General features: G+C 41.5%; 1 protein-coding gene across 1 annotated transcript in view; it reads right to left on the minus strand.

Moving 5' to 3' along the window:
* Positions 1-3316: 3316 nt before the first annotated feature.
* Positions 3317-14335, minus strand: part of SASH1 (SAM and SH3 domain containing 1) — a 50846-nt gene continuing 39827 nt past the window's right edge. Inside the window, 3 exon segments of the mRNA XM_010137195.1 lie at positions 3317-3577; positions 4378-4509; positions 6903-8041. Of these exon segments, the coding sequence (XP_010135497.1) occupies positions 3317-3577; positions 4378-4509; positions 6903-8041 (1532 nt within the window).

Consider the following 14335-nt stretch of genomic DNA (forward strand, 5'->3'; position numbering starts at 1 on the left):
ATATTGATTTCATATACAGAAAGTGCAACTTTGTTAGTTGTTACATAACTTGTTTGACAGTTTTGATTCCCCAGAGGGTGTCAATTAAAGATAAAAGTATCTTGGACTGAAAGTATTATTTATTCTAAAAATAATACAGTACAACTGGCACAGCTGTGACTTGGTGAATCGACCACTATTGCTGCTCTTAGAGATGATGACCTGTTTGAATAATGCAACGTTTCACGCTTCTGACCACGCTCCCACCTTGCGCTCGAAGCCAGGCTCGTTAGAGAGCACAGGGAACTACAGGCGTCATTGACACCTGGGTAGGAACAGAGGGTTATCGATCAAAGTTTACAGTTACGATGACATTCAGTAATATTTCGGGCTTGCTGCTTCTATGGTTAAATAGCTGTTTGAGTGAAAATGGTGCAATGGATAGACACCGAACATCGTTAGCCTGAGCAGAGCAGGTCAGGATTCCAGCAATAAATTTCTTTAGTGCTTCCCCTTTGTGGACAAGCAAAGTTTTGCTTAGAGCACTGGATGGTTGCAAGAAAATGTAAGAGGTTATGGCTCTCATACTGCACTGCCCCACCTGCTCGGAGAACACCACAGTCACTGAAACCACAGCAGGGACGCTCAGACACCGAGAAGCTTAAGGCTTTTTTAGGTTAAAATATAAACTAAATCTGTGATTCAAGTAAGACCACAGAGCACAGTCTTAAAAATAACAACAAAACAACTATAAAAACTCACAAGTCTCAAACTGCTCACACTAGTCCTGATGGGTGTGATTTGGTTTCCCAGGGCTACACTTGAAAATTACGGATTTACAAAGAGCGTCTGGCACACAGGTTCAGCTTATTCCTTAAGTCTCCTTCTGAGAAAGGGGAAAGTAATTAATACAGAAGAGCTTATAGTATGTGACTTGCCTTCCCTGCAACACGAGGAAATTTCTTTCCTTTTTTATTGCATATAGCCAGCTTGGATTTCTCCCTTGCTCCAGTACAGCTGCTGTCTACTTAATTCTACTGAGTTCTGGCTCCTGCCAGCAATCCCAGGAAATCTCAATACTCTTCCCACCCCCTGCTTGCTGATAGTTGCCATGTAAGCCTCAGAGAGGAACATCAGACAAATCATCACTACTAAAAGGACAATTATCTTTTTAAACAATGCTGTTCTTCTTTATCTTTTCACCAGCTGTGCAAAACACTATGCTGTACGTTTCCTGATGCTGTCATGTTAGATCATGCTCATTGTCCACCCACCAAGGAGAACATTACAGAAACAGATCCAGAGAAGCTTTTCTTGAGAACAATTTCAAGTTACATCAGCGAATTGGTTGCCTTCACATAACGGTGTGCAGTAGACAGTGGAGAAATATGAACCGAGGAAAGTAAACCTAACACATACCAATTCTACCAGGAACCAAATTAGGTATCGTCTGCAGTAAAATGTACCATCTGTATCAAATTAGGTATCATCTGTATCATCTGCATAGTTCACCTGACTTAAAACATGATCTTAAAAGGACCATATATAGAAAGGAATCCTGGAGTAACCACAATTTTTCATTCATCAATCTGAGAGCATTTTATTAGGAGAAGCGCCATTAGCTCAGTGAAGCTGGGATAGCTGAGCCAAAATAGCGAAGCACCTTGTCTGGCGTCTCATGGTAAGTTGATGTCAGATCTGATACTGGAAAGAGCCACACACCCAGGCCTGCACCCAGGTTTCTATACTATCTCCCTTTACCTGCCAGCGTAAGCTCGCTCTGTCTTCCACGGAGTGCTTGTGCTACAAGCAGCTGAAGGACACACCATATATAGACCCCAAAGAAAAAAGCTAGTTATGTGCTAGTCATGATAAACTGTATTTGGTATATAAAATCTGTACCCATATAGAAAAATAAAATCTGTCACTAGCCTCATATGCAAACGGAACATTTTACATGGATTTAGGCAGAAAAACATCGTTGCATCATGGAAAAATGGTTCACCACGTATGCCATATGCTCTCTTCCAGTGAGAGGTAACATTAACACAGTCATGAGGGATATCAACTGTTATAAAATCACAGTGTAATTCATAAGACTATATAGAATTTTTTTTTTGTCCATGCCTTGGAATTACTGGTTCTGATGGTTTCTATGGGACACAACTTTCTTTTTTGATGCATTTTATCTCCCAGAAGTGAATTTTCACCTGCAGAAACCCACTGTTTAGAATCGATATGGTCAGGATACCAAGTCAAAGCTGCAGCATAATGATTGACAATATAACACAGTACACAGAAAATGATTAAAATGAAAAGCAGTTACATATATACAAGGCAGTATATCTTGGAACAGCTTAGTAACAACAGTAAATGCAGACTGTAGTGAACAAGAAATTAGCCTGGCAACCGAAACCTAGCATAACCCTGCATTTGTAAAAGCATCTCTACAACACAGAAGGTGTTATGATGAGGCATTTTATAGAAGCTACTTCAGCTGGAAATCACTCGAAGTGCAGCTTAAGGGTGACAGGTTGAAACAAGGCTTAGGAAACATGAATACAGGGAAGTGAACACTAGGTAACTGCTTAAAAGCTCATTTTAAGGCAAATAAAAAGCTGATTGCTAGAAAGCAGTTATAAAAACGACCTCAGCTCTGTACAAATAAAAAGAAGCTTTCTGACTCTCCATGAGTTAGTTGCATTGGAGCGACAGAGGTGGACCATACTGAAAACTAATTCCAGTCCATTAACTTTGGCCTAGCTAAAGGCTTTGTGGCATATTGGGACCTATACCGAGCAACTGCAAAGATGACCAGGGGGGTCTGCGTTTAGCTCTAGACTGCTAAAATCATCAAAAGGCATTTGCCAAACAGCTTCTACTGGAAGTTGCACCTTAGCTTGTACCTGGTCTTTAGGACTGACTCCAGGTACCTGGAAGCAGGACGTACAGAACACCACCAAACTAAGGAGCTCTCCACAGAAACAGGGCCTATAACTAATATTACTTTCACAACCTTGAGGAAACTGTGCAAGGGTCCCTTAATTCTGTGAAGCTGTCTGATTCTCAGGCTAACCCTGTGCACTTTATGTAAGAAGAATACTTTACAGGGGAGTGAGGGGGAAGTACCACATCTATGTTACCTGGTGGTTGCTTCTCTTCTCCTTCAGTTGCCAAAGACAGCACTAGAAACATTTCAAATTTTTTGAAGAAGATACCTGCCTGTCCTTGGGAGCCACTTCCTTGATCCCTTTAGCTATGTGAAGTAATTGGAGCAATACTGGTGCAGGAAGAAGCAGTGGATTCTTGATCAGGCAATGCCAGACTATGGAGTATGCTAAATCGCCTCTGGATCATGAGGTTTGAAGAGTCTTGCTGCTGCCAGGAGCTTGCTTATGTGCCTTTCCTCTGTGATGCCAGCTTCTTGAAGGCAAGTTTGTGACAGAGAAGGCACTTTGCTCAGTGTGTTGAATCCTGCTTCTGTGAGCAGGCTGGAATACATGGGTAGTCCAATAGAAATCAGCCAGTCAGATACAGAGGTGATAAGTCCTGGGGATACAGGTTTTCGGGAAATTTCAGTGAGCCCTCCACTTGGAATCTGGACAGTAAAGAAAAAAAATAAAGAAAAGGACTCTTAATGTTAAATATAACTGCTTCCTTTGTCTTTTCTTCCAAGCTGGCAGAATTTCATAGCAGATGTTTCAACTTCTCTCATATGACATTTGTCAGTACGACAGCGGTGTGGGTTGAAAGGCTAAGACCATTTGGCACAGGAGCACCAACAACAATTCTGGCAGTGGAAATGCAGTGGGCAGTATCCAGCTGCTTGGGTGACTGTTGTGTGCCATTCTGAATTAGTCTGACATCAGTAAAAACCACACAGTGTGAAGACTTTCCAGGGTGATCCATTTAACTTCGCAGTAAGGTAACAGAATACCAATTTTGCCTATTATCTCCTCAGTTCTTGTGCAAAAAGCAACAAAAGCTTTTAATAGTTTCACCCTCCTGCTTTTGCTAAGGAGCAGTGGTAATAGTACAGTTTAAGAAATGAAAAAGGAGTGTAAAACCTTTCAGATTGCAATACAGAAGTGTGTAATACATGTCACCCTTAGTAAGCAAGTCTCTGTTACCAATGCTTGCAGTCTGCTTAGACTCTGAAGACTACTATTCCGGCAAGAGAGAAGGCTATCCATCTCCTTTCAACTACTAACTGTCCTCCTTTGGGACAGGGGGAAGTGCCTCCTGCCCCTGTAGTACCCCTATCTATGTTGCAGCCACTGGGCGAACACAGGGAGCACCTCTGCACCAGGACCGTGCAGGCATCTCCCTTTACCCGCAGTCAGTCGTTTTTATAAGTCTGCTCATAAATAAGAAAATTTGTTTTATGGAAATACTCACTGCCATGCGGTGCTGCTTCCTCAGCTGCTTTACCCGGATTTGGTCCATATTTGTAGCAACATCCTTTTCAGGCTGGTCTAAGTCTTCAGAGTACCTCTGTACCAAAGCCTCAGGAATGACACAGCGACCATGCTGAATGTTCCCAGCCAGACACAAAGGAGAGAGGATAGATGCATCAATACAGGCCAACCAATGCAAACATAAAGAGAAGTGCAGAACGGGAGTGAGAAGGAGCTTTCCTTGAGATTCCATGAAAACTGAAAAACCAATTCCTAAAGGAAGGACTGGACCATAGGACTCTTTCCTTCTCCAAAAACTCTCCTAATCACTATGCTATGAATTCAGACTTTCTTGGAGGCATAAAATCTAATCACGACTTCCTTTTTCAACTCTGCTTCCCCACACTAGCAGAGAAAGAGACATTTCTGCCACCAAGGTACTGATGGCCTGAAAAGGTTCAGAATAATTCTGGGATTTCTCAGGTCTCCCACAACACAAGAGTTGTTTAGGCTTAAGACGTTATAGTAGAGACAAACATAATTACAGATGTCCCAATGATAATGTCCCTGGTGACTGGAAAACAGAAACATTGCACCCATTTTTAAAATTGGTGGAATGGAGGATCCTGGGAACCTACTGATCTGTCAGCCTCACCTCTGTGCCTGGGAAGACCGTTGAACAGATCCTCCTAGAAGCTATGCTAAGGCATATGGGGGACAGGGAGGTCATTTGAGACAGCCAGTATGGCTTCACCAAGGGCAAGTCCTGCCTGACCAACCTAGTGGCCTTCTACAATGAAGTGACAGCATCGATGGATGGGGGGAAGAACTATGGATGTCATCTGTCTGGACTTCTGTAAAGCCTTCGAACACGCACCAACATAGTGGCCTTCTATGACGAAGTGACTACAACAGTGAACAGCGGAAAAGCTACTGGATGTCATCTATCTGGTCTTCTGTAAAGCCTTTGTAATGGTCCCCCACAACATCCTTCTCTCTAAATTGGAGAGACGTGGATTTGATGGGCTGTTCGGTGAATAATGAATTGGTTGAATGGTCGTATCCAGAGAGTAGTGGTCAATGCCTTGATGTGCAGATGGAGATTGGTGCCAAGTAGCGTCCCTCAGGAGTGTGTACTGGGACCAGTGCTGTTTAATATCTTCACCCATGACACATACGGCTGGATCAAGTGTGCCCCCATCAGCTTTTCAAATTACATCAAACTGAATGGTGTAGTTGACATGCCTGAGGGACAGGATGCCATCCAGAGGGACCTGGACAAGCTCCAGAAATAGGCCCACGTAAGCCTCATGAGGTTCAACAAGGTCAACTGCAAGTTCCTGCGCCTGGATTGGGTCAATCCCTGGTATCAACGCAGGCTGGATGATGATGTGATTAAGATGAATAATGAATTGGTTGAATGGTCGTATCCAGAGAGTAGTGGTCAATGCCTTGATGTGCAGATGGAGATCGGTGCCAAGTAGCGTCCCTCAGGAGTGTGTACTGGGACCAGTGCTGTTTAATATCTTCACCCATGACACATACGGCTGGATCAAGTGTGCCCCCATCAGCTTTTCAAATTACATCAAACTGAATGGTGTAGTTGACATGCCTGAGGGACAGGATGCCATCCAGAGGGACCTGGACAAGCTCCAGAAATAGGCCCACGTAAGCCTCATGAGGTTCAACAAGGTCAACTGCAAGTTCCTGCGCCTGGATTGGGTCAATCCCTGGTATCAACGCAGGCTGGATGATGATGTGATTAAGAGCAGCCTTGTGGAGAAGGACTTGGGGTACTGGTGGATGAAGGACTGGACATGAGCCGACAATGTGCCCAGAAATCCAACCATATCCTGGGGTGCATCAAAAGAAGTGTGACCAGCAGGTCGAGGGAGGTGATTCTGCCCCTCTGCTCTGGTGAGACCTCACCTGGAGTACTGTGTCCAGCTCTGGACTCCTCAGCACAAGAAGGACATGAACCTCTTGGAGCGAGTCCAGAGGAGGACCACAGAAATGATTAGAGGGCTGGAGCACTTCTGCTATGAGGACAGAGTTGGGGTTATTAAGCCTGGAGAAGAGAAGGCTCTGGAGAGACCTTATTGCAGCCTTCCAGTACATAGAAAGGGCTTATGAAAAAGATGAGGGCAGTCTTTTTAGTAAGGGGTGATGGTTTTAAACTAAAAGAAGTTAGGTGTAGGCTAAAGAAATTTTGTACAATGAGGATGGTGAAACACTGGCACAGGTTACCCAGTGAGCTGGTAGATGCCCCATCCCTGGAAACATTCCAGGTCAGGTTGGACAGGGCTGTGAGCAACCTGATCTCGTGGAAGATGTCCCTGATCATTGCAGAGGGCTTGGACTAGATGACCTTTGAAGGTTCCTTTCAACCCAAAGCATTCTACGATTCTATGATTTATGGTTTATCTAGGCTGGTTACTCACAAAAATACAACAGATACAGTAAATGAAAGACTATCCCTTGGAATGCTAGTAGCATAAAAATGTTGAAGCAATGTCCTCTGCTTACCTTATCAGAATACGGTTCTTCAGTAAGATCAATGTCTTCAGACTGCAACTTGTTCTCTATTACCATTTCCAGATCCATTCCCCTGCTACACGAGACTTTCCTCGCTGAAGCAGGACCTAGCTTTACCACATGCTGCTGAACACTAGCAGTCTCTGGGAGCTCTGACAGCCAGGGTGGCAGTGGGCTAGGAGGAGCACTGGACTCCTGTTCAGAAGATGTCCTGTGGACAGGTACTCCGTGACAATCAATGGGAGTAGATGAACTGGTCTTTTTTACTGGCAAACATGGTGCTTCTAGACTTGACTGGTTCCCGCTTGTGGATGTGGGAGGATGATATAATCCATTAGAAAGGCGTTCTCGGCATTTTTTGGCAGGGACAGGTGGTGGCTGAGAAGGATTTTTTGGTTGCATTCTTGCCTCGTTTGTGCTTTTTTGCTCAGCTTCTAGACCTCCCTTGAGGACTGAAGCATAATCAGCCCGTGCAAGGTCATGAAAGCCTTTACTCTGCATATCCAAAGGCATCCTTTGTGCAAGATGCATCACTAAGGCAGGCTGAGCTTCCCAGTTTTTCAGGTGGAGTGGAGCTGGCTTTCCACCTTTAATCTCCTTTACAGCGCAGTCCAATTCCTTAGCTCTTCCCATCTGAGAATTAGCAGCTCCTTTACCCTGTTTAGCCATCAAGCAATCTACCATGCAGCTGCCCCCGTGAGACTGAGGCGGTAGGGCAGAGCCAGTTACCTTTTTTGCTATATCCAGTGAATCCTGAGGAAAAGAACCTACTTCCTTGCTAACGTCCTGTAGGTTAGTGTTGGATTCTCCCTGGAGATCATCCAGCGAGTGAGATCTTGGCCACGTATCTACACCCTGGGAGCTATCCAGAGTTTCATAACTCCGACAGACGGCAACTGGTAAACTTCTACGGTTCTTCTTCAGACCTGTAACAGCTGGAGATTTGACAGAGCTCTTCAGAGCATGGTGCGCACAACTCGACCGGCTTTCTTTTTCCCCTTGCTGTAGAGTTTCTGTTGACTTGGTCAGTGGAAGCGTAGGATAATCTGATAGTTGGTTTCTGCTGAAGTCCTTAAAGCTATGGTCACTTGCTGATTTTGAGGGTAGAAGACAGGTCCGTCGAGTTTTACCTAGAAGCAAACAAATCCACCATTAAAAAAAAAATTTAAAGACATCTGCAGTGTAAATAATGGATCACTTCTATATGCCTTTGAAACAGCATGATTTGCTTTGTTAACTCTAAACGTACAAGAACTAGTACCATTTTAAGCATATGAATTCGTGAGCTTCATCTTTATTAATGAAGAACTGTGTCCACTGTGAAGAAACGTGCCCCGCTAAGAAAGAAACATTTAAAATACTTAATATCCTTCCTACTCCCCAATTTGCACTTTTCACTGTAGAAATACCCTAAGTTAGAACTGACATACCCATTATATGAACTGATTTGGCCCCACACAGAAATACCTCGAAGACCTACCATTTTTTCTACTTGTCTGATTTGTTTAGGATATTGGTAACTATGTTCACCTTCTAATGAAGTTTACTACTAGATTGTTCTGGTAAGCTTTTATTTTTTTTTAAAATCCTCTTTATTAATTTTAATTACAAAGCATGCCAAATAGTGTTATTTCATCTTTTAAATGAGCAGCAAACTATTTGCGATGGCAAACCAGGAAGTAAAAAAAGTGTTGGAAGACTGGTTTTGCACCCTTTGTAAAGTTACTTTTAAGGACAGCAGCGTTTTATGGAAAACATTCTTATATTATGAAATGGAGAAGTGTTTAAAAAGGGAATTTCAAGTGTGTCTAATCTTAGTGTTATTCCCATGTCATGGTGTTTTACTGAAGCAGAAGGCCTTAGAGATGTGGTGTTTTAATATAACCACTTAAGACGAGGTGACATGAATCAATACGAACCACATGTTCATTATAAGCTTTATCTTCTATTTTTATGAGATATGCACCACTGATTTTAAACAGTGAAGTCCACAAATCTGCTTGACAGAAAAATTCTGATCAAAGGGACCAAGCTCAGAGTATTTGTTAGTATGAAATACAAGGTCATTTCTCAAATACATCATCTTTTTTATTTTACTTTAAACAAGACAGAAGTAAAAATCGTCTCAAAGCAGACAACCTCTTAGAATGACAGCGCATCCTGAAGAGTTACTGGTTTCAGGATGACAGGGATACTTTCTCCCGTGTACAGTAAGCTTTCTGAAATCAGGATAGATAGATAAAGCTAGAAATTAATTTGCCATAAGGAAAAACTTCTTTACTTTGAGGGTGGCAGAGCACTGGCAGAGGCTGCCCAGAGAGGCTGTGGAGTCTCCTTCTCTGGAGATACTCAAAACCTACTTGGATGCAACCCTGTGCAACCCACTCTAGGCGAACCTGCTCTAGCAGGGGGGCTGGACTAGATGATCTGCAGAGGTCCCTTCCAGCCTCTACCAGTGTGTTACTTCCAACAGAAAAAAACCCAGGTAACACTAAAAAACCCCAACCAACAGATACGGCTAAATGATACAAAAACGTGAAATAATAGGCAATCAATAACTGCCAATTAAAGGACAAGTTACTTTTTGAGATCTGAGAAGCTTTGCCTTCTTCATTGGAACTAAATTAAACTGGTGTACTTTTAAGCAATAGACACTTTCTTCTCATACTGCTTGCCTTCAAAGCTTTATCCTGAAAGAAGCTCAATGCTTGGCTTTTGAATAATACACACTACACGCTTTGAATATGAAAGAAAGAACCCATTTAACCTAAAAGAAAAATAGCTTACTTGCTTTCTCTTGCCTCTCTCTCTGCTCAAGGAGTTTAAGAAACAAAGTACCCAGAAAACTAGCAAAGAAAATGGAGGTCATGTTTAAAGAGAAATATGAAAAACATTCCCCTCAAAAAAAGTTGGTTGCATTTACTGGTATGCCAGTGAGGTTATTCCATCTAAAATCAAGTTGTTCCCTTCAAGGACGAATGCAAGCATACAGGATCCCATTTGTCAGAAGCTGTACAGTTCACTGTTCAGCTCAGGCTAAATATTACCATTTCCCCAAAATGCTAATAAAGACACATCACACATTAAATTGGCTCCTTTTCTACTACCTTGAGTTCAGGTAGCTCAGCGAAGTATCAGGAAGACTTCTCTGCCTGCACCTTTCCACCGAGTGAGGCCACTGGCTTTTGAAAATAACTTACAAGCACATCAAAAAGACATGTGTAAGAAATGCTACATTCATTTTTTAGTGCCTTCAGGCACTGATGTCAATATGCAATGAGTATGGAAAGGAGTGTTCTCTCCGTTATTCATATTTACTGGTACATGTCTGACTTGTGCAGTAATTCACCATATTGTCTGGGGCTTGCTGTCACAGCTCACAGAACAAACTCCATGTACCTTTCCTTTCAATCTCAAATATTGATCGGGGTTATACCGGTTTTAGGAAAGCAAGCTCAGGAACTTCAACACTGAAAGAAAAGTTGTGAGAAAAGCTACTACTGTGAAATACAAGCTCTTACTGAGGCCATAAGTGTATCTAGTAAACAACACTTCAGTTCTTTAGAAATGGGATATGTCTGTGTAAAGCCAGTAGCCTGGAAATGGAAAAAAGGAAAAATAGAGAACAGGAAAAGGAAGAAGCAAAACCCAAGAAAAAAGGGAAAAGAAAAATTTTAGGAAAGTAAAATAAAATCTTGAGTTTATTCCTCCTGTTTTGCATAAAAATACAAATGTGGAGAGGATGGAAGTTCAAAACATTTTGTCTATAAAATATATATAACCAAACATGCAATCTTCAAGCCCTCTGCTCCCAAAATGGTTTAAAAAGAAGTTCTGTGTTCAATGCTACTGTTTTGTACAAAGGAGAGGGTTTCAGAATGTAATTTCTTTTACAGATTAAAGTCAAGAGCAATATCAGGAGGTCAGTTGTGACTTTTTCTAGCTATTCCTTCCCTCCCTCTGACTGCCAGGTGTAACTTCATTATGCTTCTAAGACATTAAGAAAGGAAGGTAATATTTCCTGAAAACAGACTTTTAAATGCATTTTTAAGCTGTTCTCATGAAGTGGAGAGCTATATAAACAATGTTCACAAATGTAGTATTCCCTCCTTATCTCAGAAAAAAAAATGAAAAAGTGGATAGCTATTAAGATTTACGCACATTTTTAATGTTAGCTTTTTTGATAACAGTTCATTCTTATGATTCCCTGGTCTAATGCCTTTCATAGCGCTGTCAACCACAGTAGTATCTGTGATTTAAATGTGAGCAGAAGGACACAGGCATCTGGGTGAAAACTAAGATCACAAAGGTGGCCCTTACACAACATGACTGGAAAGTTTATACTGTTTCCAGGTTCAATTCAAGCTACAGGCATACCGCAACTCTTTTATTTAATGTTATGGTGCAGTTTTTGTTAGACAAAGCACTGTTCACCTCTCCTGATACTTCTTGTTATTAGAACACAGAAAAAGAACTTTCCAATTCCCTGTCATCATCTGCCTCAGAAGAAAGATTATCCTGAGGACAGAGCAACAAATTTTCAGTGTTTCTCTTCATACTTTTTTCAGTATAGAAGATTGTCCTCAGAAGTTTTAAGTACTCAAGACAAGACATAGAATGCATTCAGTGACCTGTCCAGATCCCAGATTTTAACAACTTCATTTTGGCATTGCTTTCTGTGGCTATATTTTGCATGCACTTCAAATAGCTCTGCTGACACAACCCTGGCGGCACGGTAGATGGCCCTAGCTTCATTGCCTTTTTTACTGATAATAAACTTGCAGGCATGCACATTGCATTAGACAACGTGGCCACCTGTTCTGTTGCTTCCTTTTCTGGCCAATTAGCACTAAACACTTAAGAGCTTAGGATGCCTGCTTGGCACTATGGAAATCTGGGCTTCAGTTTCTGAGGAAATCAGAGGACACCCTTGTCCCACCTGATGAAGCCATGGTTTGTCTGCTGCTTCAGCATTGTGCATTGCATGTGCAATTCTGATCTCTTGGCATCCCCCTTCTCCTTAAAAAAAGCTATACAGCACAACAAGAAAAAGGTTCAAAGAAGCCAGATATGGTCAGCGATGTGAATGACCTACAAGGAATAATTACAGGCCTTCTCAGACTAGAAAAGTAATGACTCAGGAAGGAGTATGACAGGGGTCTATACACAGACGCTGTTAGATACAGAGGTTCTAAAGAAGACCAGGGATTTCATAAAGAGTAACAGTTTCAGGAAAATGGATGAATGCCAGGAAACTGTACCCAATTTTTAAAGTCCTTAAGTCCTTTAATGACTCATTCCCCAAGAGTACCCTGGGAATCATCGAACATGTTTGCTCTATTCCTACACTGTTCTCTAGCTCTCTGCTTTTGGCCACTCCTGTGAGAACTAGATTTCCGATACGGTTTCCAAATGCATTTGAGATACATGATGCTTATATGCAAAACAAGCCCAACAACGGCACCACTGTCAGAAGTCTAAAGGAGAGCTTGCTCTCTCTGTCTTGTTTCAAACTGAGGGCTGGACTATATGGCCTAAGGTCTGATCATGGATGGTTGCTTTCTGCTCTTGCTTTCCTCCTGTCTAATGCTGAACAGGTCACAAATTGTATGTTCCTTCCACTCAGTAAACTGGAATAAAAATCACAATGCTGCTGTAAGTGCATTGTGGATACCTATGAGAATACCCAAATATTTCTGCACTGAGACACTGAGAAGTACCCCTAAAAGATACATCTGTACCACTGCTATAGCACATAGCAAACCATTTTCTAGCCAAAATGTAAGAGCAGCTCTGAAATCTTGAAATGATGCCAAAAGGTCCAACATCAGCCCAAACCAGGACACTGCAATAGTCGTCAAAATGTTATGTATAAGAAAATCTGAAAACCAATTTCTTCTCAGAATGCAATTCTCCTTTATGAAGTGCAGTGTATTACTGCTGATCTGCACATTATGTTTATACTAGAAAAATGATTATTGTTATTTTAACAGATGAGCATCCAGCATATTTTGAAATAATATGAATATAAACAACTATGGTCCATGAACTTTACAAACAAGGTGGAGCACATTTCAGATTAACCAGCCTTGATAAAATCTCTGAATGAATCCCATACCAAACGTTCTTTTCATAGTGATTTTCAAAACAAGCACTAAATGCATTTGTGAGCAAAAACGATGCAGAAATGCAGCAAACCATACACAAAAGGCATCAGTTGTATTTCACATTCTGTAAAACTCAGAAATATTAGTTTAAATGTAATACTAAGTATCTAAGCAGACAGGCAATGACAATTGCTTTCTAAGGATTTTATTACATTGTTAAAATAAGGAAAATGTACAGGCAGCAATTTAACTTCAGTGCTACAGCTATTATGATGGCACTTAGAGATAAAAAGGAAAGAAAATTGTCACATATGCCATGTATTTAGATATTATTATATTCCAGCATGCCTACTGTATGGGGATTCATATTCAAGAAAAAAATTCTCTCTGCGTTCAAGAACTTAATATATTGTCCATTTCAGGCATTCAGCTTCAAAGCAAATTGCAATTTTCTTCAATAAGTGGTTATTTACAAGCAGCAGACTGACAGAAAATGCACATTCTAAGAAGGAGATCTTTAGTTCATATTTTAAATTGGAAATGGCCACTACAAGGGACATACGTATCTCTTTTCATTCTGTTCCCGGTTTCCTGTTTATGCTGGACGTCAGCTGCGAAAGCAGGCAGCCTGAGGCCAAGCCATGGCTAAAATGCTTGGAGTGATAAAGCCAAGCTCAAACTAATTTAATCTATTTTAATATTTCATCCCTAATGACAAGTTTACAACATCCCTCAAGTAAAGCATGCTCAGTCAGCACAACAACCTGATTTCTTCAGAGCAGACAAAGCAATCTCTATTACCATCTGTCTTGGTAATTTTTCAGTGCCTCACCTTTCACTGATGCAAAATAAGGTAATGGAAATTGGTATCACATGCATTTTTTTGGTCATAGTTTATTTCCATGCCAACTTCTCAACTAATTTAACTTGCTAGTGTTCATACACTAAGTAGTCCTAAATCTCTGCAGCTGGTTTCCGATCAGAGACCAATGCAATGTGCAACCTAAGCAAGCACAAAAACACAGCCTAAAACAGAGAACGTTTTTTCCTAAACCGTTTTTGAATAGGTTTAGAAGAAATCCTCCTAATTTCAGTGGAGTTCGACGACTTCTCCATTGCCAGTGGTGCCTTACACATGGGCTGTCAGAGTGTAAGCAGTATAAGCATCGTGAGGCATGGCTGCATGAGAGTGGAGTGGAGAAGGCAGAGAATGGCAGTGAGAGTGACTGTTGCCTTAGGACCACCAAAGAAAGAGGTAGTGTCTTTCCTACCAATGCAAATCAATTAGAAACAGTAGCATTGAAAACCAATGGCTCA

The sequence above is a fragment of the Buceros rhinoceros genome, unplaced genomic scaffold, assembly GCF_000710305.1.
Source record: "Buceros rhinoceros silvestris isolate BGI_N320 unplaced genomic scaffold, ASM71030v1 scaffold11305, whole genome shotgun sequence".
NCBI lineage: Eukaryota > Metazoa > Chordata > Aves > Bucerotiformes > Bucerotidae > Buceros > Buceros rhinoceros.